Genomic DNA, 25,990 nt, shown 5'->3' with positions numbered 1-25,990 from the left:
TTTAAAGCAAACATAAAAATGACGTTCTATGCATTTTTTCACCATTCTCACATAAAGTGACTATTTAAGGAACATTATTTTATCCATCTCTGGTCAGCAGATACAAGCCCTTCAATACCTGACTTAAAAGCCACACGCATGTATGGATACAAAAATGGATACTCCTGTTGGTTAGCAATGTTTTGGTAGCTCAAATCAATATTTGTGTCCCATGTGCAGCTCTTTGTTCCATATGTGATCATACTTGCTCAAAGTACAATTATCAATAGTATTGAAAACTGCTTTTGTCTTCGTGAAAACACGTTGTCTTTCTCTCCTCTCCACCTTGTCCTCTGCTCCAGCTCCTCTTTTGTTGCTCTCCTTTAGTCCCAGCAGGTGGTCAGCCTGTTTTTAGTCTCTCTGGTCTGGCATTGACAGACTGAGAGACACTGTGACCTGGGATTTTGGAAAGAAATCCCTCTAATCTGAGATAGAGAGACAGAATTGGTTATTTAACTTTACACACACATTTTTATTCTTTACTTAGGGATACAACTTCAGTAGTAATTGATATTTTCAACCTCTATTTTCAGATACTGAGTCTCTAGTTTTCAAGGGATTAGCAAACATTAATTTGCTTGTTCATTCAACCGTTTTTGTTCAGTCCCATTATTTTTATTGTTGTTAAATTGTGTTATGCAGCTTTATTTATGTAATAAAATCTGTGTAAATCAAACAGATTATATCAACCAAAAACTAAATAAAGTCAAACTGTTATTCTGTCATGTTAAAGAAGTTTAGATATTTGTCCGACAGTACTTTTATTTTCTCATTTCCGTTCCCAGTCATAGTTGGTGTGGAGCAGCATGTAGACAAAGTAGCCATTGAGATTCCACTTCTTGTTTTAGCCTGTCAGATGCAGAACTTTTTTTTTTTTGACGTTGTTTCTTAAAAAGGCATCTTAAATCTGTATATTAAGTCAGACATTTGTCTACACTGCTATTGTTGCCTCAGTAGCATATCAGCTTTCCCCCTGCAGGAGCAGCACTTGTCAAATTCAGCCAATTATAATGCATGTCCTTAAGCATCTCTGTTGGGCACGTTACAAACAGCAGGAGCTTGAACACCAATCAAGCGGGAAAGCGGATCCATGCAGACTCATACATTCACTGAATTTAGCTTATATTATTTTCTACAGTGGCAGACACGTCAAAATCCTGTGAAACTCTTAATTACTATTCCGTTAACTGTAAAGACCAAAGTGTCCTCATTAGCTGAAGTTTTTTCTACACACTTACTGAGAAGAAGCATGATCTACTGAAGGAATGCCAGATTTGTTTATAATTTGAAATGAGTCCAGTGCCACTGTTGCTGTTGATGGTACAAGTCGAGAAGACGTTTGTGTGGCTTCCGCAGGCATAATCAGTTCAATTGTTCAGATATAGACTCATGACCGTGGCACTCTCATTTTGAGGAAACCACCACTCAACATTGTAGATCACCCAACTTATTTCATTCCTTATTCACTCTAATTGCCTAAGATCAGGCCATGTAGTCCCAGTTCGGGAATTAGAGACGTTAATGCTGTGCTCCATTACTCTCCTTCCTCTGTCCCAAGACATAATTCTGGCTTTCAGTCACCAGTGAGATCTTCCGCCGCTGGAGAAAGAGTAAAGCTCTAGCCAGCTCCCTCCCACGGCCTAATCACTGCTGAGCATCTTTAAGCTAATGAGAGACAGACTTTGAGGAAACATTTCATTCCTTCGAGGTTTAACACCCAGACCACCATGTTGTGGACTGAGGAAAAATTGTGCCACAGCTAGTATGTGTGGACATGGCTGGTTTTATTTCTCCTGTTCTGTACATATTCACATGTATGAAGATACACACATATGTATGAATTTTGTTCTTGCTATTTGCGAGCCAGAAAACCTTGATGCAAAAGAAAAATTTTTTACCCTAATTCTTTTTTTATGTATTAATCTGATGTTCATTCAGGTATTCATTTTGCAAAAGATTTTTTCATTTGTGCTCTCACACCTGAGGCCCTCAGTTTGGAGAGTGTGCAATATTCTGAGAGCGGGAAATAATTCAGTCTTGCTGTTCGTCTCCTGCCTCACTTCATGGCTGAAAGAGGTCTGGTCCTTGGAAATGAAGTATACTACTTGCCACCTGAAACATTTCTCTGTGTCTTCCAGGTATCAGGACATGAGGCGGCAGATTGGCTTTGAAATCCGGGACATGTGGTACAACCTGGGTGAGTGTCTCACCGAAATATACTGCAAGTTTACGTTTAATCTCAGTTGATTAATTGTATGGATTTTACGATTACTGTTTATTGCTATTATATGGTTATTTGCTTAACTCTTTTAGGTGGTACTGAAGACTCCATAATAAAAATATGACAAGCAAAAAATAATGAACCTTTGTTTATACAGCTGTTTAATTTTAGTTACAAAAGCTCAGAATGCTTTACCCAGAAATATACAATGAGGGAAACATGCATTCAGACGTTCTCTTTTGTTATTTAACATATTTCCAGTGCATATACACTTCAAATATACACACTTCTTTTGAATTTGTGCTTATAAATATGAACCAGAAAAGTATTTTTTTAGCAATAAACAAAAATTAATTAAAAAAATTAAACAGAATTAATGGGGCAAAAAGTATATACTAAAATATATGTACATAAAGGTTTAAAATAAAAATAATTTAGGTTCTACATATTAGTGCTATATAGATTAAAATGAAAATGTTTTTTTTTTCTTTTTGCAACTTGCACCTGTCATTGGTTGGAAAGATTTCACGCAACACATAGCAATCATGATGAAAGTGAAGGAGCTTCCTCAAGATCTCAGTGACAAAATTATTAGACTCGAATGGATAAATCTACAGGACAACCAGGAAGCTGCAGGGATAAGTTATAAAGAGAACAGTAAGCTGTGAACCTCACGTCAGTCATCTCGGTTTCTACTCCCCATACAAACCTCTCTGCTTGAAAGAAAAGAAGCACAGAGTTATTTATCTAAAATTGACCCATGAGCATTTAGACAAATCAGAACTGTTTTTGGAACAGTGTTCTCTGGTCAAATGAAACAAAAACAGAACTCTTTGGCAATAATGCAGCTTATCATGTTTGGAGAAAGAAGGGTTGTGCTCATGACCCCAAGAACACGGTCCACAGTGAACTACAAAAAATGACTGCCTCTCTGCAAGTGGCATTCGGGCACTGCATGTCATCGAAGGAACCGTGAATTGAGCGATATACTGGGAGATAATAGAGGATAATTTCTCATCAGCCAAGAAGGAGGACGAGATGGACGGTTCAAGATGGATATTTCAAGACAGTCACCTTAAACATACAGCCGAAATTACTCAAGGCTGGTTTCTAAAAATGCTGTAGGTTGCATGGTCTAGCCAGTCTCCTGACTTAAATTCCATTGAAAATTTATGGAGTGTTTTGAAATTGCGAGTCCAAGAGGGACCTCTCGTAATCTTGGGGAGCTGAAGATGGTTTGCCAAAAGGAATTGGCCAAAATTCAACCACAATGCTGAAAAAAAGCTAATTACTTTTTACCATAGATATCTCAAAGCTGTAATTGCCACCAACGGCTTTGCAACAAAGTACTAACCTCATCAGTTTTATGGTGTCCTAATACTTTTTTTTCTATCTGTTTTTTTTTAGGGTTATAAATACACACTTTTTAAATATTTTGTACAGAAAACATTATTTGTTTCAATTTGAAGTGGATATATGCACTGGAAGTTTGTTAAATGACACAAAAGTCTTTGAGTACTTATTTAACTTCTCTGTAAAACATTGGAAAAATAAAACTTTATGGTTTAAATGAACTAACAGCACAAATACAAACAATAGAAGAAAATGAGCCACGAGACTCATTGGGCAATAGGAGAAAATGAGCCACTGGGCATTTAATAACATATGTTTTTAATATGAATTATATTGAAAATGCCTATCAAGAAATTTTTCCTTAGAAGCACACAGGCTGCCATATTCTGAACAAGTTAATGCCTAGATCAGAAAAGATCTCTAGCCAAGGATCTTTTAATATATATAAGGGCCAAATTTAGTTAGTGCCACAGCCAAGAATGCTGATCTGTGCTCAGCTACTCCATTCCATATCATTGTATTCTTTTAAACAAAAGGCAAAATCCTAGATCAGCACTGCTACACAGAGGAGTTTGATAAACATTGGCTCTCATTTCAGAAACCTTTCAAACTTGCGCAAACTTGCATGGTTTATTTTTTGACTCAGAATCAGCTGTTTTGCTTCAGGACTATTTTCCCAGTGCGACTGTGAATGGTTTATAAATGTAGGTGCTAATTGGGGTATGATCGGTAGCCGCAGACAAAGCTGAGAACATGCTGAGCTCTCTATTTCCTATCCATTTTCAGTTCATCTATAGAAAAAAAATCTCATGTCTCGTTAATACTTCTCCATCCCTAGATAGCTCTTTTTGTGTGACTTCTAATTAAGGCTCTGAACGCAAGTGTATTTATATTCACGGTGTAGAGAGTATAAATACACCCAGCATGCTGAAAACAACACCAAGAATTCCTTTGACAAGTTTGGATAAGATGTCTTGTTTTACAAACTTAAAGATGTTCTGTGTGTGGGAGAGAGCGCACAAGAGTCTGAGAGAATCCATAAAACGTCATTAGAGACAAGGCAACACATGTAGAATTCTGTTTCCCTGTTACAGCATACTCATGGTATCAGACGGAAACATCCAGAGCAACCAGAAACCAGCTTTGTTTAGCTTATAATGAATTGAAACAGAGACAGCACCCTTGAGAACGTCACAAAACCCAAACTCTACATATGTAGACGAAAGCATTTTCTGTAATGTTTCTGTTTAAGCTGTTTATTGTTGAGAAAATCAGCAACTGCTGTATGCTGTATTTTCTGTTTTTTGTTTTGAGATCTGTTATGAAAATTCTTGCCTGTGTCCTCTGAATTAACTGCAGGTCCACACAAAATCAAATTTATCCCAGAGATGGTGGGGCCAATCCTGGAGATGACCCTGGTGCCGGAGATTGAGCTACGCAAAGCTACTATACCCATCTTTTTTGACATGATGCAGTGCGAGTTTCATTTCACTCGCAGCTTTCAAAGGGTAAGTTTTGCTATGATACCTATTGCAGAAGTATAACAGAGAAGTACTTGTACTTCTAACTTATTTACTTATAAGTACGTGTAGGTAAATAAATGTCTATTCGGTTTCTTTTACTGTACCGACTATTGAAAAACTGCAGTTTTCACAAGTTCTTCTTAACTTTTTTGATAGTTTGTTAAACCATTTTAAAATTTCATTTGAGGTCATGTGATTTCACATCGTCATTCAGATTACATAATATTTAATTGTACAGCTGTAGGTAGTTACAGTTGAATTACATCTGGTAGAATTTCTCATACTGCTCAAGATAGGTCACCATAATGGTTACACATGCTTTGACACACATCAAATGTATTCTAACAGATCAAGGTGTTTTTGTGGTTCTGAACACCATAATTCTGTCAATTCATATTTGTAGCAAAATGTGTAAAGTGGGGCTTGACTGTATCTCTGCTTATCCATTATCCTCTGCTATTATGTGCTCTAATGGGCTTAATAACTATAGAAGCTGGAGAAATACTGCTGCAGTGCTTTAGCCCACGCCATGCTTAGTCCTCTCTCTCGCCATACAGCCGTCTAGCTCTCTCATCTCTGGTACTGAGAGAGTGGGTTAACTGCCTGTATTAAACCCATTCATACGTCTGAGGTAACGCTTCTGTCTGTTAATCGATATTGACAGTTTATTATTGCTATGCTTATGAAGATTTCAGCATAACAAACAGACTTTCTGGGACATGATGAGGTTGTTGGACCCCCTTTGTTCCTGGTATTAACATACATATCTAGCGATCTGATCACAAGTGGACATTGAGATGTATAGCCGTGTACGCTTGGCAGTTCCATGTTTCCTGAATGTGTCTCACATGGCCACCTGGACACATTTACTATATTAGTCTCTCACTGCATTTGTTTTTAGACAAACATTTGTCAGGAGTCCTTGTTTGTGTACATGTTTCTGTTGTACATCGTTGCTATTGTGATGATGCAGTTCCTCACACTACAAATGTCATTGTGATCTTCTGCATCCATGACCACCTCCAAAGCTGGTTTGAGTGATTGGATCACATTGCTTCTCCATCTTGTTCTCACCTCTTCTTAGCACTCTCCAATTATGATCAAATAAGCAAAGATAAGTGTGAACAGGGGTGCTAATTCTGACATTATACTGTGTATTATGTTAAAAGATGTAAGAAATGCTTTATGATTTCTCTGCAATTGCCCACTATGGGCAGGTAACTCATGTGGGCTGGCATGAAGGATTAAGACTGATGTTTCTAAAATAGTAAACAAGTGGTAACATAATGGTAATACTTTGCACTTTTTTTTCAAGATACTATTCCTAGGTAATCAGTGTTGTTTCCCCAGTCAACGTCCTTAAGATAGTGGTAAGATTTTTTAATTGGGAATGCATTTAAATAATCTGACTAAGTTGATGTTGAAGCTTGGGTGCTTTGACCCTGGCTTGAGTCCCTGTATGTAATAACAGTGCTGGTAGAAAGCCCACAGACTGCTGTCTTTAGACCTGTGTGTCTGCCCGGCTCCTCCTTAAGCGCTGCCCTGTTTATTCCCCCCGGAGAAAGACTTGAGCGCTCTCCGCTCAGCTTGACCCCACTTTAGGGGCCAGGTGCTTCCTCTATTTACAGCAGGCAAGCTAAATCCCCAGCTTACAGCAGTCCTGTGTGGAAACACTCTGACTGGTAGCTACTGTTACACTGCAGGGCCAGACTGGAGCTGCTGCTGTTTCTCTGCAGCTGCTGTGCATTAACCTGCAGCTGGTACTGCAGGCTCTCTCTCTCTCTCTCTCTCTCTCTCTCTCTCTCTCTCTCTCTCTCTCTCTCTCTCTCTCTCTCTCTCTCTCTCTCTCTCTCTCTCTCTCTCTCTCTCTCTCTCTCTCTCTCTCTCTCTCCCAATATCTCTCTGTCTCCGTGTCCAATCTCTCTCTGATGGAGCATTTCATTGCTTGTGATGATGAGCAGATGAAGATGAGCCCTCAGTCAGAGCTGATAAACTCTGATTATGCTCAGCCACAGAGAGAGAGAGCACGATGGAATGGGTGTGGGAGAGAGGGAGGGAGGAGGGGGCCGGTGCTAATGAAATGAAAAATTAGCCACAGTGATTATTTACAGCTGCTGTGTTTAATTGCAGTTTGAAAATGAGATCATCACGAAGCTGGATCACGAGGTCGAGGGAGGCAGGGGAGACGAGCAGTACAAAATCCTCTTCCAGAAAATGTAAGACTCTCTGCTGCTACATCACACTCATTGTGATACTGTCAGAGACATGCTGTGGCACCTCAGGAGATGAGTTTTGAGCCTAGTGCACCAGATTTTTTTCTTTTAATTTTTCTTGTCAAGTGAATCTGTGCCTGTCTGTGTGCCTGTCTGTGTGCCTGTCTGTGTGCCTGTCTGTGTGTCTGTGAGGGCTGCACACTATCATTCATTAGTCATAATTGTGATGTTGGCCTTTGCAAAAAGTTACAATAAACAAATAAGCTCTCTAACCAGTCACACAGTTTTTAAAACTTTGTGCTGTGAGCAAATTTCTTTGAGTTTTGTGATAATAACAATCCAGCACATACAGATAGTTTTGGTCAACATAATGCAGGTCAGTCTTTAATGAAGTCATATCGATGGTTCACCAATGTGTTTTTCACACATTGCAAGGCGTGGTTGAGAGCAGTGCAAAACCTGACACAGGGTAACACAGTTTTTTGTGTAGTTAAACTGGTCCTAGAAGAAGTGCTTTTGGTCATTTTCTCATATTCTCATAGCAATGTCAGTTATGAATTTTGAAATCAGATAGCTAGTTTTCAGTAGTTACCATGAAGACTGTTTTTGTACCGTAAAAGTAACTTCTGATCAGAAGTGTTTTTTGATTACTGAGTTTGATTACTGAAAACAAAGTTTGCATTTTCATTTGTAACAAAGATGTGCAGCTTGCTTGTTAAAAAAAAATATTATATATATATATATATATATATATATATATATATATATATATATATATATATATATATATTGCTGAAATACTTTTACAAATTGCATTACGTAACGATGCACTGTGCGTCTGCATGTCTGCACTCTCATGATTGTTGTGCGTGTTCATGCCTGTGTTAGTGCATAAATGTATATCTATGACCATGTAGGCCCTTGTGTTGAGTATGGGTGTGTATTTATGTGTGTGTCAGCCTGTTGGAGCACTGCAGAAAGCACAAGTACCTGGCGAAGAGCGGGGAGAACTTTGTGAGTCTGGTGGTTCGTCTCCTGGAGCGTCTGCTGGACTACAGGACCATCATGCATGATGAGAACAAAGAGAACCGCATGAGCTGCACAGTCAACGTGCTGGTGAGAGACTTGTACACATACAGTGATAAACATGATTTCAGTGTTTTTGTTATTCCTTCTCACCACAGCCATGGAAAATGCAGTAGCAAAGTCAATAAATAAAATAAATACAGAAACAATAAACTATGCAAATAGTAAGTATTAGTAAAATAGAGAAGACAAAAGTGCAGTTCTTCTCATGACTACTGTATTATTCAGCAGTGAAAACTAAACCCCTCCTATAGCAGCAACTAGCATCAAGAGTGCAAACAGTAAAAAGTTTCTTATGCACAAAGTGAAATAAAATATATGTCTTAATTAAATTGACTGGGTAGTGGGTAGAGTTCAGTAGATGAAGAGAGTAGGGCTAGGCTAGTAATCCACTCTGGGCCTTTCCTGACCATAAAGGTCTAATATACTGAATTGCAGTTCATTAGAACAGCATGAAAGGCCTGTTTTCATTAGTCATTCATGAGTCATGACATTATCCTTCTTTTTCTAGCCTGCCTGAAGACCGCTCTACTCAGTTTTTTATTTTTCTGTTTTTCGAATCTCAAGGCTATCATTATCGTTGTCTAGTCACAGTGTCAGTCACTCTTACCTTTATAGCTCATCAAATGACCTAAACAAAAATAATCCTGATAAATTTTTCTAACCGGTATTTTAAAAAGCAGATAAAGCCCACTCAGAGATCTGCTCGGCTGCTGAGTTTAGATCCAAACTAAGATAACCCACTTAGATGGAATCGTCAGATGCTCATGAAGATTTGTTGGATCAGGTGTGTTAGATTAAGCTTGGAACCAGTTTAAAAGACCAAGGAGGTATATTTGACATGCTTGGGCTACACAGGTAAGTGCAACCTCTCATTATTCTGGAATTGAAAGCTGTTCAGCTCAGCTGTTCACATCTGTATTTGTTTTTCTTATGCAATGTCACTGTATGACCACACCACCATTTTCCTGACTGAGAGAATCTGTTTTTTTCTGTATTCTGTACAGTTTAATGAGAGAACAGCCATTAGAAAACAGAAATATTTTTTTTCTGTGTTCGCATGTAAGCTAACCAACATGACAGTGGCCCTTATTCATCAAAGTCTCGTACAGTTAAATCTGAGTGAATAATGAGTGCACTCAGACAGCTTTGATATTCATCAGCGTAATCTTTGATGTATCTGTATGATCAAGCTCACATCTGGTAGGAGTGTGTGTAAATTTGAGCGTGATAGGTTGAATAACCTGAAAAAAAGTGATTTGCGGTCAACTAACCAAAACAAAATCAATATCATCTATAATATTAATAATGAGAATAAAAATTATTCTAATAATTTGTGCACATGGCAATCTAGTACAATAGTGTATGTCCTTATTTTACGTGCAATTTGGTATAAAAGAATGCTGCAACTATTTCATCCTCAATTTAAGGACATATTACAGTACGCTTTTGTTTTATTCTACTAACACCACTCAAACAGTCCAAAACACAGCTTGTGCAGAAGTGTCTCATACATTGCAATAAAACAGCTTTTAATTATGTTTTTTTTAGGAGGATAATCACATTACACAGTCACATCATTCTACTGTCTTAAAAAAATGACTTTTTGGTTTCACCTTTTATTCCTTTCCAGTGGTCGTAATTTTAACACTATAAAGTTGTAAGTAGGGAGAGCAGTGCTTTTCTGTTAGACCTCAAACTCCATGTACAAGCACAGCCACTGGTTTACAAGCAGCTGAAAACTGTTGTTTTATTGGCTCCCTTCCAAAATGGAATGCTTTATATAAATTATATGTAAATGACATTGCACGAAAGTTTCATGAATCAGATGCAGAGTAGTTTGTATGTCATTATTGGCATTATCAAACCTGCTCTCTTTTTTATGTAGCTTTGATGATTAAGGGTTCATGTGTTTCAACTCTGTAGTGTTTGACAAGTAATATCTAATATCTAACGCAGCATTAACTGTCTAAAATCTCTCAGAGCTTGTCATCCTCATAAGCACATACCCAAAATGTATGTCTGTAAACATTACATGTATATTTTGACAGATACTCTTATTCATAGGGATTTAAAAAAGAAAGCAAGCATGTGTGAGGAGTCATACAAAAGTAATTTGATTACACTTGAAAGCTGCAACATAAAAAATGACAAACATGCCATAAACAGTCATGATTGATGTCATGCAGTCATGAGTTGTCATGACAAATTATGTCCAGTGATATTATAGTGCCATGTTACCATTTCTGTTAATTGTCATGACAGATGGAATAGTGTTTGATGTCATGACTGCAGATTAAAGTACCCTTAGCATGCGTTATAAGCTGTAATGTCAAACATTATGGTATCTGTCATGACAGTTACTTGAAATAGAAACAGGACACTGTCATATTAATAAACAAAATCTGTGTTGACAACTCATCACAGCGTATGGTATCACACAACATTTTTATGACAAAGTTGTGTAGAAGAATTCAAGGAAAGTGTTCTCAGTGATTTTATTTGTATGGCGGTCAATGTTTGTGTATGAACATGGGAAAAATAATAATTCCTACATATGAATTAAAATAAATTTGTTTTGTTTGAACATATTCCTGTTTTTTTTTTTCAGTAATCTTTGATTGAGACACATCAGAAGGCTGTCATTAATTTGGCCACCACAAGAAAAAGATCACATGACTGAAGCAAATACATTTACTTGTAACCTGTTCAAACAGAAGTATTTGAAATTTTTCTCCGTCCCATGAGAGACACACAAATGGACATTACATGAAAATTCAGAATAAATTAATTGATCTGATGCACTTCCCTGTTGTAGAATCTGGAGTTGACACATACATAAATGGACAATTCAGATACAAATCTCTGAATACAATAGACACAAATATGTGGATAGAAGGGATATTACAAAGTAAATACCATGTAATGATCTAGTCGTCCTATATTTTGCACGTTCACAAATGTCTCTAGCCTAAACAAACTTTTATTTCAGATAGTTGCTGACAAAGAGCAAAGCATACAATAGCACTGCAGATATGCTTAGACACTCACACGCAGTGGCAGTGTAGTGCGTTATTGTGAGATCACAGAGTGCTTGGTTTTCTGAAAGCCTCACCGCCAGCAGTAACATGTCTGCTGGGAGACTGTAAAGGTCAGCCTCTCTCAAACAGAGCAGCACCGCTGCCTGTGAAGAGACCCTCCTCACAGTTCACACCAGCAGCACCACTGTGCTTATCCTGCAGCAGCTCTGGCTCCACTGCTCTTCTGTTTACCAAACTTCATCTCTGTCTTAGATTCTCATGTGGCTTAAAGTCTTCCACCTGAACGTCTTTCTTCTGCTTCCATGCTGCAGCTGTTCTTGAGCTGATATCACCCTGTACCGTCAGCTGGCTCATTCACAGTGTCTAGCAAAGATGTTCTGTATTACATATGTATATATCTGGTATTTAAACGTGCATACTTACTTAAACACAGGCAATATGCTTTAGCCTGAGAACCCTTGTCCAATCACCAATCTTGAAGTTTAAGGTAATATTAAGGTCAACAGTGTAAAAGCTGAGGTTATACAGTTTTGCTTTTTATGATACTTTATTATGTTTTTTCCCCTTATGTCAGTGTAATCAGAGGTTATGATATTTATTAATGATAGTTGACAAGAGACTGATGGTTTACAGTCATGTTAGTAGTAACAAAATATGTTTCATCTTTTGGTTTTGTAGTACTTTTTGTGGTGCTGTTTCTGTATTCCTGTCACAGTCTTTGGCTTCAGAAATCTTTTGCTTCATAATCTGCTGGGTATTTTTTATATTGTATTTTTCCAGCTTGAAAGTCATTGAAATAAGTTTCCATGGTTCTTATTTTGCAGAATTTCTACAAGGAGATTGAGAGGGAAGAAATGTATATCAGGTATGCCACTTCTTTTTCCTCTTTTCCTGTTTGTTCTCTTATTCTGCACTTCTGAACTCTTGAACAAGAACTCTTGTCTCAAGAGTGACAAAGTTTTAGGATGAGTTTTGGAACAAAGATGGAGCACTTCTCTCTGCATTGACTTGCCAGTGTAGGAACAAAAATGAGTGTCATTGAATGGAATTTGTTCTGGATTTTTTTGCATACAACTCAGTGTTGTGGAGGTGTTTTTATACTGTTTATCTGTGTGTAGGTACCTGTATAAGCTGTGTGACCTGCATAAGGAGTGTGACAACTACACAGAGGCTGCCTACACTCTACTGCTGCATGCCAAGCTTCTGAAGGTACAGATCAGTGTGTATGAGGTTGTGCAGACACAAACAGTAAGACAATACAGGCCAGTTTCCCAGATTCTGATAAAGCCTGTTCCTAGAGGAAATGGGATTTTTAATGGTGAAACTTCTTTAACATTGCACGTTAGTCCAAGACTAGGCTTAATCCATTTCCACAAAACCAGCCCTACATTTATCCACAGTTGACCGATCCACGCTCTGCTCACACATTCTTTCATGGCCTCTTTTGCTAGGTTGGATAAACTTTTCAGCACTTTGGTGAAAGTCCTAATCAACCTAATGAGAAATTGTCATGCACAACGTTTTTTTTTTGTCCTGTATGTTTTTATCCAAATACATAGTCATAGTAAGTTGAATGGGGTTTCCTAAACATTCTGTAAAGCTTATCCAAACTTGTAACAGTTGCTTCAGAAGAGCACATTTGTGGGCAGAGCATGGATTGGTCAGTTAAACACAGATATATTAACTTTAGGCATTAACTGCCTAAACCTAGCACCCTCTCCTATGTATACATATAGTACACAAACGCTTCTCTCTGCCTGGCTTGCTAAATTGACCAAGGTCGAAACCATGAAGGACGTGCATGCACACACACAGCCTTGTTCACCGAACTCCTTTATTTCAATTGTAATTGTATTGGTTTTGTGAGACCATGATGGATGAATTTGCTTCTGTTTTTGACACAAACAAAGATGGCTCGTGTCACAAATGTCAGCATGTCTACATAATAATCAAATATCAGAATATCAAATCTGTATAGTTTTGACTGAGGCAGGTGGCTCTCACAGTGACAGAAAAGAGGATACAGTCTGCTTGAGCTTGTACAGTGACTCTTCATGCAGATTTCACCCTCAAACTGGCATACATCCCAGAAAATGGCCTAACATTGAGAATAAGGCGGCCTATTCTACACTGCAGCTGGTAGGCTTGTGGAAATCCAGCGTATCGCATAGGATATAGTGAAAAGAAAGCCCTTCACCTTCACGGGTGCACGGAGTAGACTGCATGTCTTCTCAAAAGTTAAACTGATTTGAAATTTCATGATGAATGGACCAAAAGAAACGACCCAAAATGACCTGGAAAAAAATCTGTAAAGTATGTTTTTTCTTTCTCCTGTAAAGTTACCATTTTGGAGATACAATTGTAACCATTGTTAATTAAAATTCAGTGAGGTTATTAGTGAGTTTGCGCTTCAGTCACTTATGAATTTGAAGTGTTGGTTTGTTGTTTGTGCCATCAGCTTGCAAGTGTTTTGTCTGTGAGTTTTGTCATATTAAGAGGGGAATACCACTTCTTTTTCTCCTCCAAACTGTTCCAGACAGCTCATAAATAACTCCCTGCTTTGTGCTTTGCCCTACAAGGCGCATTCACACACACGCAGGTACATACACCTATCCTTGTAATGTTAGCCTGTGACAGTACTCCAGTCTGTCCATGTAGCTCAAAGCGTTTGAAGGAATTACACTTGTGATTTATTTACTTTTTTTTTAATTCTGAATTGCTACCTGCAGCTGTGTCATTGTGATACACCGCAGAAAATAGTGAAGCCATTATCCTATAAAATTCTTTTTTTTTTTCTTTCATGGTGGAACTAAGCAGTATTTTGGGCTGTTTCGGGGTGGAGGCTGTAATAACGCTCACTCCAGTTCTTCAGAGAAGGATTTACTACCCCAAACCAAACAGTCCATTTTCCCCCTGCTTTTGTTTACATGTGTAGACACTTGCAATTAGCTTAATGGCAATAATAAAAGTTGCTGCAGTGAGAGAGCCGGCAAATATTCAGTTCTAAGAAAGGCATGAGAATCTGGGATGTATATCATATGTGTTGTGGGCTGGGGTTTTTGTGTGTGTGTGTATGCTAAAGCTGCACAGTTAATGAGTTGTTATTGGCAGTTGATATTGGCAATATTGTTCTACCAGTATTACTAAAGGCTGCTATATGCAACTGAGCATTATAACAAACAACTAAATTATTATATGTCATAAATATCCTGAATAAATCAGATTTCACAGTGTTTCTGTGGATGTTTTGATAAATAACAGGAACATTTACCTGATTAAACACACACTAGGAATTTTGCCCAAAAAATACATTCCAGTCCTTAATCATGTGACGTCAACGATTCACTGAGCTGTTTTTAATACTGATTGAGCCTTACAAAGATGCTTAGCGGCAAATTTAATAAATTACCAACAGAGACGAGGTAACAGATAGCTTTAGTAATGCAGGGAATAAACAGCCAAAAGAGTTTCAGAATGTGATTTTTACAAAAAGCAGTCAAAACATTTTTTTTCAGGCAAAACCTCTAGACTTTGAGCTGGGGTGAGCAATATAATGGTATTTTATTGTTATCATGATCAATTTTGTTATTATGATAGACAATATGCTTTTGTGATCATGTCATGGATATTGTCAGTACTCAGAGAACACTGAAAAACTGATTTAGGAGAGATTAGTCTTGATTGATTGGTTTTCATGCTGTACAGAATGTGAAATGTTGAAAAAACATTACCCAGAGTTTTTGATGAGTTTTAAATGTGGCACTAATGCATTGTCAGACTATCATAATACGCTACATGTATTGCAGAAGTGTCTATGTTTTGTGGTGTTCTTGACATATCACCCACCCGTACTTGAGTGTTGTAAATTTACAAAGTATACAAAAATCTAAACAAAGTATGTACAAGGAAATGGCAGTGTTGGTTTTAGATTTAATTCCTTCATCAAATTAGAAATAATGTGACATTTTTAATGTGACTCTCTCTTTTCTCTCTATCCCAGCACAAACAATGTCAACCATGTTAGCTCCAAAATAAGACATGCTTTTCACAGGCGTTAAATAGTCAATAGTCAATGAGGCAAAAGCACCAAAGAACAATGATCGCCCCTTTGATCTTACTTAGTCTATTTAGTAAATCACAGCTGCCAATTTTTAACACCAAAAAAGGGTTTGCAGTAGTGCAGAACGATATTAAATCTGCCTCTTTGTGTTAAAATGATCTCATCATTACCGGTATGTGTTAGATCACTATTCAAGTGTTCCTGTCATTGCCATTATTTTCTTCAGGGGAACAGCCAGTGACAAAAATATTCTTGAATATTGGATATTGAATTTTTCAATTACAGTATTGGTAAAATAATAATATTATTAAAAATGAGGCTCATCTTTCTTTTTTTGTTATTATTATTTTTTTCTTTTTTCTTTTTTTTTTGGAATCACTCTGTATACTGCAAAGCATGTCGCAGTTGCAATACATATACAATTACTATTTTGCACAGCCCCTAGTATATGTGCATGCGTTTGTGTGTGTGAGCCTGTGTGTGCATATTCTGTTGCCTCTCTCCTGCCAATTACATATTAACAAGCCCAGAGCTGTGTGTAGGCCTTGAGGCAGTATTCAATAGAAATCACCTCGTCACACCAATTCTGTCCTTCAAAACCAGAGCTATTCCGCATTCTGAATATTTGACCTCCTGGTGAAGGAATGCATATACATGTACAGGTTTGCAGTGCAGCTGGCTTTTTCCCATGAGCCTCTTGTCTGCCAATGATGTGATTTCCTGGGGAAGTTTACCCCGCACTCTTCCTTGCTGTAACATGAAATGTCAATTACGTTTGCACTACAGTGAATCAGTTCTGACAGGGCCCTGAGCACAAAACAGCCTCTTCCCATGCCACCCAATGCCTGCGCTTATCTGAGGGTCACCTGACCCAGTCTAGCCAATCAGCATGCTCATTATTCTGTGTGTGCTGGCGCCAGAGAAGTAGTAGATTGTGGGGTCAGCAGAAAAAAAAAGCAAGCCCTGTTAATCTTTGCCGTCCTTGCCTTTATTCTCCGTTGTTTACGGAATCAGGCAGAATCTGTAATGAATATTGTTAGGTGGTGAGTAAATCAATGTTATCTGCTGTGATCTCAGTGTGATGACGAAAGTAATGCCAGCAGATGCAGCCAGCAGCATTTGGAAACCAGTGCGGGAATATGGGTGCCTGCTGAAAAAGAAAAGAGATAAAGGGATAAATATATGTAATGTGTGTATACTGTAGATAATCTTTTCTAAACCAGGGGAACACAGAGATGAAATGATGAGTTTTCCCAAAAAGGAAAAGGCCCCACTCTTAGATCCTAGTATCATAATCAGAATTTGATCCACCATATCAGGTGTAATGACTTGGCACAGAAGCAGAGGATTGTGACATAGGTGTCAGCACACGCTTCCTACATTTAGAGGATTAAACAATCCACAGTGCATATGATGTAATGTATTATGTGAGATTAAGAAAGCAGTATGAAAGGTTATAAGGCATTATGTGTTACATTTGCAGTGGTCAGAGGAGGCCTGCGCAGCTCACTTGACCCAGAGAGATGGTTACCAGGCGAACACTCAAGGCCAGCTCAAGGACCAGCTCTACCAGGAGATTATCAACTACTTCGACAAGGGCAAGGTAACCAACGGCTCTCTGGAGTTATCTGACTCTAGCAATGCAGTCTTACTTGATTAAAACTAAAACTAAAAAACTAAAAGCATGAAATCTAAATGAGTTTGGCAAATTGTGTAAGTTATGATGCTGTACTGTTGTATATTAGCTGAATTCAGGAAGCACATTTATGGTGTTCTCCAGAAACAGGCGATTTCTCTTATTTGCAGTCTGTACTTGTAGTGTTCTTGCTTGCTGTTAGGACCCAAACAACAGGCTGATCCCAACACTACAAAAATATTCCACTTCATGCAGTCAGTTCTCTATGTATTGTTTTGGAGAGAATATGTCAATATCATACATGTTGTTGTTGTTATTATTGTTGTTATTATTCTGTGTTACCTATCATTTAAAACTGCCCACCCACACACCAGTACCCACCCACTCAATAATCAGATGGCACGTACAGCACAAAACCACACGCAGCATACTCCTACACATCATAAAGTACCCATGCATTAGTACTCTCTCATATATACAGTGCCCTCCACAAATATTGCCACCCTTGGTAATCATGAGTAAAATGAGCTGTAAAATATTCTTAATTACTTATCATTTTGATCATTTAATCAAAATAATAGCAAAAACCTAACCTTTATTTAAGGTATAATGATTGAAAGAAAAAACTAAATCTTGTCATGAAATAAATATTTTTCTTAAATCTTTGTGTGGCACAATTGTTGGCACCTAGAAATTCTTAAGAGAGAAATCCATTTGAAGCATATTCCCATTTATCTTTGTTTTTAAGTTCACCTGAGTGATTAGGAACACTTAAATGGTCAGGCAAGACTGCTTGTGTCGCTAGGGAATAGATATGAGACATAGGCCAGATTCCTTCAGTCATCCATCACTATGAGAAAGACCAGAGAATACAGCAATGATGTGTGACAAAAAGGTTGTTGAGCTGCACAAATTAGGAACTGGCTGTAAGAAAATAGCACAACAGTTGAAAATGTGCATTTCCAATATCAGGTCAATAATCAAGAACTTTTAAATGACTGGAAATGTTAGGAATCTGCCAGAAGGAGCATATATGTATATACTGACCCCATGCACAGTGAGGAGGATGGTTCAAGTGGATGAGGAATCTCCAAGGATCACAGATGGGGAATTGCAGAAATTGTTGGGTCTTGGGGTCACAACGTCACCCAAACTACAATCAAACACCACCTGTATAACCATGAGTTGTTTTGGGGTGTTGCCAGAAGAAAGCCTCTGCTGTGAAAGACCAACACACTCAAGCTCCCACAGTTTGCCAGACGTTATTGGAACTTTCAGTGGGACTGTGTTCTGTGGTCAGATGAGACCAAAACAACTTTTGTCTTTGGCAACAAACAGCAGAGGTGAGTTTTCCATGGACCCTGAGAGAGTCATACAGAAAAGTACCTCATCCCCACTGTAAAGTTTGGTGGTGGGTCTGTTTTTTTCTTCCAGAGGCCCTGGACAATTTATTCAGATGCGTTATATCACAGACTACATCAAGTACCAGCAGAAATTAAATCAAACCTGACTGCCTCAGCCAGGAAGCTTAAAGTGGACTGTAGTTTGGATCTTCCAGCAGGACACCGATCCAAAGCACCCCTCTAAATCAACACAAAAATAGCTGGCTGACCTCAGAACTAAAGTTTTGCCACGGCCACCCCAGTCCCCTGACCTAAACCTCTTAGAAAAGCTGTGGGATGAGCTGATGAGGAGAGTCCACAGTGTGGACCTCACAATCTGAAGGTTCTGGAGAGTACACATTTCACACATTTCAAGGATGCTCCAACAATACTTGAGAGCAAGAATAGTTTTCCCTTCATGCTCTGAGGTCAGTGCCTTATTTAAAGTAAAGCGTTCATACTCCATGGACAGCAGAGGGCATACACTGGAGGACTGTTGACAATGTTAGAGCCCTGTGGAGTGGACGTCCACCTCCGGACCTGCCACGTCTCTATTAGGTTCATATCACAGTGGAGTTGTATTTATTGGAGTCAAGTAAGGAAACGCTGAGAGCTCTTAGCCTGTCAGAATGGGCTTTTTGGTCAGGGTCACAGACCCAAGTGCCCCCTGCCCCTCTTCTGGAGCTCATTATGTGGCTCAGGGACCCAATTCATGACTCTGTGTGTGATACAACCAACCATCAGCATTTCTCCGCCAGTCAGTCCCATTTTTAGAATTCCCTACTGAAGGTCCTTTCAGGCATGAGTGTGTGTATGTGTAGGTTTGGGATTGGGGGGGTGTGAAAGTAGAAGAGCATCTTGTCCTCGGGTGAGGGTTTGGCATCCTGACATGCTCTGTTGCTCAGACTACCAGGGACCTCGTCCAGCCTTTCTAGCAAATCTATTTTAAATGTAGCTCCTGCTGTTGGGACTTACCCAGATGGCAGGACTTTTCCCTCCAGAGAGAGGCTAAGAGAGTGAAAGAATCAGGCAGACAGACAGACAGAAAGAGAGGGATGAAGAAACTAGATCTAAAGTACACTGAGACAAAAAGAAACCAAGAGAGATTCACTGCCAAAGCTGGTGGTAGTTCTCAGGATGAAGATTCAATATTTATTGCCATCCCTACAGAGTTTGTGATATTTTTACACAAAGAAGAACAAATAAAGACAACAGGGAACAATAATACGCAATAAGCCACATGGACCACTCAGTCAAGCATAGTTAAGCAAGACGCAAAGACCAAAAAAAACAGTTTATATTAGTTGGAGGACAAAACGTTTTTCTACTTTCACACTCGTTATATACACACGACACACGACACATACAACTAGAAATAAACTGTCAACAACTAAATTTTTTTTGTGTAGTTGATGGTGATTATTACATCATTAATTTGTCTTATTTGCTTAAATTTGATGCTAAAGAAAGATTTCTCCATTAAAAAGTAATGCATTTTGTTGTAGTTCTATGAGTGGACAAAACAAGCCTCATCAAAATTTATTTATTACTTTCCTTAATTTAATAATATGATTTTTGGCGTGTAAACATTTCAAATATCATATATAGTTAGTGGTTACAGCTTCTTCACAATTGTAGCCTCTCATTCCTGCTCATTCAGCATGGATTCTTGTTACAGTGGAGGCTTTGCAGGGAAACTGTAGCTTTCCACTTCACTATTGATGTTTTGTTGGTTTGCTGCTCATTGATTTATCCACTGGGCTCCTGTGAGTGCTGTCCAACGTAGTCTGCCAGAGGTGCTGAAACTGTCATTTTAAATGTTTTTTTAAAAGCTGTAAATTGTGCATTCTATCGTAGTAACATGCAGCCCTTGAGCAGCTGGGCTTCAGTCTGGACTACTACAGATGGTTTGAAGAGAGATATGTTTACCGTGTTAAAAAAAATTTGTGGTGTTAATAATTTATCACTGATTTTTTTTTTTGACGGCCCTAAAATAAAGACAGTGAAACGGGTCAAGAATATTTTGTTTTTAAAACATTATTCATATGTATTTTAGATAAATACAGTTAGTTTCCTGATGTCTCTCTGCACTCCAGCCTTTGCATGAATTTGTTAAATTCCAACAACAGCACCTGATTTAATTTAATGAAGGATTGATTTGATAAACGAGATGTTATATGGTAACTGTAAAAACTGGACTTCCTCGAGGAGAGCTTTGGAAATAGTTACAATAACTGAGGCACAACTCTCCCACACAAAATCACCAAAATTACAATTTATTATTAATATATATTTATTCTATTGTTAATTTTTGTTAACAAATAAATACTTACTGTCCAGATAAGTGACTTTACAGAGTTCATTGTCCTCATGCTGGGTCTCTCTCCCTATCTCTCTGTGTAGTCCTTTGGCCTCAACAATGCTCCATTATTTTTCTGCTGATTTTCTCCTCTGTCTCAGTAGACATTTATGAATTCGTGAAATTCATTATCTTCTTCAGTATACAGCCAAATAGCAGAATGTGAATTTTGCACTATTGAAAGCGCTTATTTTTTTGTCTCTGTGCAGCAGAGAATGCTTTATTTATATGCTGTGGAATGGGCCGTCTCTCCTGTGTAACTCAAACCCATCATTAAGAGGAGCAGTCATAATAAGAATATATCATTAATCCCAATTAGAAGAAGTCTTTTACAGAATCATGTTGAGGCAACAATAGCTAACAAGCACCAAAACAGCACAACTAACAAATAACACCCAACACTCAGTGGCCCGAGTATGTAATATGCGTGCTTGTGTAATACAAGGCTTGAGTCCACAGAACAAAGGCAAAGGGGCTTTTATATGTCTGCTGCAGGTTGTAGAGCCCAACTGATTATTGCTCAATTTTTCAATATTAATGGTGTTTACAGTCGTTAATAATAACAATTGTCAGTCTTACCATTTGCCTTTTGGGGTTAATTATAGTGTGGTTCTAAATCTGTTTTATGATTTTTTTCTTAGCACAATGACATGTTAATAACAAGAGGTTTTCTTTCATCATGCTAATTGCATTTACATGGTGGGTGCGTGGGCTCCACTGCGCATTGTACTGTGTCAGTCAGAACAAAGTGATCAGAAAACATCAGCATCTTCATATAGAATCATATGCATGACCCATGTTCTAGGCCTCATTCCTGTATATCATTAATCTGGCACAGGGAACTTTAGTTTGGTTGTAGATTCAATCTAGTTTACAGAGTTGTACTGTGCATGTGTGTACTGTGCACTTGTATTTGCTATTTTGCCAGTAAATTCCATTCTGAGACTGCTACTAGATTATTACTCTATTGAAATGCATTGTTTTCCAGATATATTATTTTCATGCAGAGTGGTGTCCGAGTGTGTGATGACTCTAAAACAATAGAGTTTTCTTGCATATAAGGTTCAGTTTTATCAGTAATTAGTTGGCCCATAGACTAAAAAGTTAAACCATGGAAAATCCACAAGGCAGTAAAACACTTTGCCTGCTTTTTAATGTTTCTTTCATCTCTAAACACAGAAAAGGAAATGAAGAACATTCCAGTACTGGCATATATAGGTTAAGCTTAATCTCTTTCCAGAAAGCCTTTAAATCTTGCTGTAAACCATTGTATCTGAATCTAATGGCTGCATGTTTTTGTGTCTGTGTCCTGTTGTACAGATGTGGGAGGAGGCTATTATTCTGGGAAAGGAGCTGGCTGAACAGTACGAGAACGAGATGTTCGACTTTGAGCAGCTGAGTGCTTTACTGGTACGCTAAAGCTTAATGTTTCTGTCTGACTTAGGAATTAGCACACAGTGTACCGCAGGCATGACATTCCCCATATCATATGAGGAGTTGCTCTGAGCTCAGTTGAAACATTATAGATTGTCCTGAACACTTTGCTCAGATGAGGCTGACTTACAGCAAACCCTTAGGCTCAGGTGGTGAAAGGGCATTTTCTTATATGATTCATTCTACCAAACTGTTCAAAACGTATTTCAGATTTTTAACTGACTTGAGCTTCAGACTAAAGTTCTTTTTGCTTTGAATAACGCTATACCTTAATTATGTTTATTTTTACACTACCAAAACTTTACCAAATGTCTTGATAGTGACAGTTTTAGCTAATTTTGAGAATAAGTTAAAAATGCTAGCCAGTACATGATTAGAAAACACAACTTTAAACAGTTGCATGCACAAAAAAACATGATAATTCTTCATTGAAACACAAAAAAGTTTCCTTATTTGAAGAAAATTTTTGTTTCAGTAGTAACAATCCTAAGGTTACACACAGATTTTTAGACTTTGGACACATTTACTTCAAAACAGTGGGATCTAACTGCTCATGATAAATCTTAAATCTTTAAAAAATAAATAAATAAAAAAAGATTAAGTATTATTTTCACAAGTTGAGTTTAGGGGTCAGGGTTTGGGACAGCAGTGTCTGAATAGAAAGTACCCTGTAAATGATGGTCTTCTGTATGTTCAGCTTATTATTATCTCAATTAATGTCTTTGGATTAAATAGATCTTAACATAATCCTTGTGCATATCTAATGTCTGAACACTTAGTTGTTATTTTTGTAAAATTTTATTAATACAGTTTAAACTACAGTACGTTGGTCCATATAGCTCCTAAACCGGAATACTTTTCCCTGTTGTGGTATTGTTTCACTTAGACTATTTTTTAAGCTAAAGTTTAACTTCCTGTGTAAAGCTCTTTGATGGTCATGCAAAAATAAATGTTAGCTGCTTTTGGTACATAAAATCACACAAATGTCATAAGTGGACCTCAGGGGGAAAACATAACATACAAGAACAAATGTAGGATATGGGCCCTTTAAGGGAGACATTCACATGTCATTGTTGTCATTTCAAATCTGTGTAACTCTTATGCCAGAAGTCCTTTACATTTTGTTAGCGTCTCATGGTGAAGAGACCAATAGAGATGGTCCAAAATCCCTTAACAAAATAAAATCCTGTTAAATTAACAGTAAAACTTAAAATGTTTTTTTGTTTTGAAGATGAAAATTCTGTTAAGCAAAGATGTACTGTGCACACTCTTGTTTTAGCTAATACTGATGGTGAACTTTCAATGCTGAAAATGTGTATGTTATTTCATTTTCTCTCACAATCACTCTTCTGTTTTCCCCTATAGAGGAAGCAGGCACAGTTCTATGAGAACATAGTTAAGGTGATCAGACCAAAACCGGACTACTTTGCTGTGGGTTATTATGGACTGGGCTTCCCTTCCTTCCTCAGGGTGAGTTACTCATGCTTATGGATGAATGAATGAATGAATGAATGAGCTAATGAAGCAAGTAATAAATGACTGAAAGATCCATCACCCAATGCTCTGCTGCACCCACAAAACCCTTGTACAGGTAACAGGTATCGTTCTCGTATGTTTTAATCAAAACACTTGGCTTAAATACATCTCCCTCTATTGTGACTCAGCAACAAATCTGAAGCCTAATTTTTTTTCACACTATATGAGCCTGCTATTTGAAAGCAGCAAAGCGATAATAAGCGCAACACTGATTGTCCTTTGCCTGCAGATGTTATTCAGAGCCTTCCACTACTATATCACCAGTCAGATTTCAAATGGGGCTTTTCAGAAGGCACTGACATTGATTTGATCTTTCCGTTCAGCCTGCTGCCACACGTTTTATAGACTTCTTTACTGCCTCTTGATGGTAACACATGGCCCTTTAAACTGTTCAGCACACTGCAAATCAATTAGCCGTACTCCTGTGTGCCCTGTCTGCCCGAGTATGTCCCTCGTCAACTCCATGGGTGCTGGAGAGGTCGTCCAGTATTATAGTGTCTGCATTGAGCTAACTATGTCACGGAGTCCTCTAACCTTTCTCTCTCTTCCTTTCACTCTCACTTTCATAGTGTGTGAAATGTCGGTTTCGCATGTTCTCCATCCTTGCTGCTGTGCCATGTGAGGACATGTTGGTTTTCCACTCATATGAGATGGAGCCATTGCGGCTCTGTTGACACTCTTTACGTGTATTTTTAATGAGGAAACTAGATGGTAATAACCATCAGCTTTTGCCCAGGCTTGCCATAGCAAAACACTGAAAAACAGTGCCTACAGGAAAATTATTTTGATAACGTTGGAATAATGCTCAGCGTAAAATTGGGAAATGTATTAAAGCTGCAGGTTATTATTGGGTAAACGAGAACACAATTCCCCCTTTTTCTAGCGGAGAAAAAAAATGGTATCTTACCGTTTGTTTTGCTAGATTATAGTTTACAAGTGGTCAGCCATGTCATCAATGGAATCCATTTGTACTAAAGAGAATAATTACATATTATTGTTCAGCTTGTTGAGTGGCTGTTGTTTGTAGGTATTCATTTCTGTTTTGCTAATTTAGATAAATGTGGTGAGAAGGGATTTAGCTCCTGCTGATATCACTGTTTAGGTTTGCCGTGTCCTCGCCACTTGCTGGCATACTTAATGATTAGGACTAATCAATAGCTCCAATGAAGGCACTTTGTTTTCTCCGAACTGAATTGATTTTAGGCACTGGAGCTCCACTTGTCTGCTTATGATGGTGTCTGTTGCTTATGCGCTTAAGCGTAGTGAAAGTCACACTCAGTGGAATTGAATAGCTGGCAAATTCAGTAGTTATGAAGCTCTTGGTTATTGCGATGGCCCTTAGCTTGTGCCGCAGGCCTGGAATAAGAATGCATACAAGACATCCAACATCACAAAATGAAACAGTTTGCATGCTTTTACAAGCAATGTGAAGGTAGAAAAAGTAAAAGAATTTAAAAAGACATACATAATTAAACAGGGTTATTCACAGCCTCTGTGAGGTAATATATCTTTTCAAATTCTATAGGTTTATTCAAACAGTACCTGATTTTCTTCTAATGTAATGGGATCTTTTACATACACTTCTCAAAGAACCAAACTCTCTGTGGGCATAGTTGATGTTCATCTTCAAACCAAGCTGAAGTTGGCTTCCCATTCACCAGCTTCTTAATTGAATGTTCCATTCCACCTTAAAGGCGACAGCTTGTACAGACTCCATGATGTAACTGTGGCACCATATAAGGTGGAACGGAAAAACAAGCTGGCGAATAGGAAGTTTCCACATCTTTAACAGGATCCTGGACAATACTAATTTAAAGTTGTTAGTTTGTTCTGCACATTTCACTCTGGACGAGCCTTGGACAATATTGAGCAGGCTTTGCTCAATGTTTGACACTGAAGAGACAGAGGGCAGGTCCAACTTTATTAGCATCACAACCCCAACCACAGCCTATAGATAACCAGCCATGCTGTGTGATTTTATCCACTTTTTAGTGGGTGAAGCCAGATGATCTTAAATTGAAAGTTTCATAGTAAGCTAACAGCTTTAATTTACTTTTTGTTGTTGAGATCGAAAGCAAGTAACTAGTACAGGTAACGTAACATAGCA

At 38.1% G+C, this 25,990-nt stretch overlaps 1 protein-coding gene across 1 annotated transcript in view; it reads left to right on the top strand.

The window, feature by feature from the left end:
- Positions 1–25,990, top strand: part of dock1 (dedicator of cytokinesis 1) — a 293,715-nt gene that overhangs the window by 227,915 nt on the left and 39,810 nt on the right. The window contains 9 exon segments of the mRNA XM_036572082.1: positions 2,178–2,236; positions 4,973–5,121; positions 7,267–7,352; positions 8,309–8,465; positions 12,301–12,341; positions 12,595–12,685; positions 17,020–17,139; positions 22,234–22,323; positions 23,713–23,817. Coding sequence (XP_036427975.1) covers positions 2,178–2,236; positions 4,973–5,121; positions 7,267–7,352; positions 8,309–8,465; positions 12,301–12,341; positions 12,595–12,685; positions 17,020–17,139; positions 22,234–22,323; positions 23,713–23,817 — 898 coding nt within the window.

This window comes from Colossoma macropomum, unplaced genomic scaffold (assembly GCF_904425465.1).
Source record: "Colossoma macropomum unplaced genomic scaffold, Colossoma_macropomum, whole genome shotgun sequence".
NCBI classification, from domain to species: domain Eukaryota; kingdom Metazoa; phylum Chordata; class Actinopteri; order Characiformes; family Serrasalmidae; genus Colossoma; species Colossoma macropomum.
This window is presented reverse-complemented; position numbering and strand designations above follow the sequence as displayed.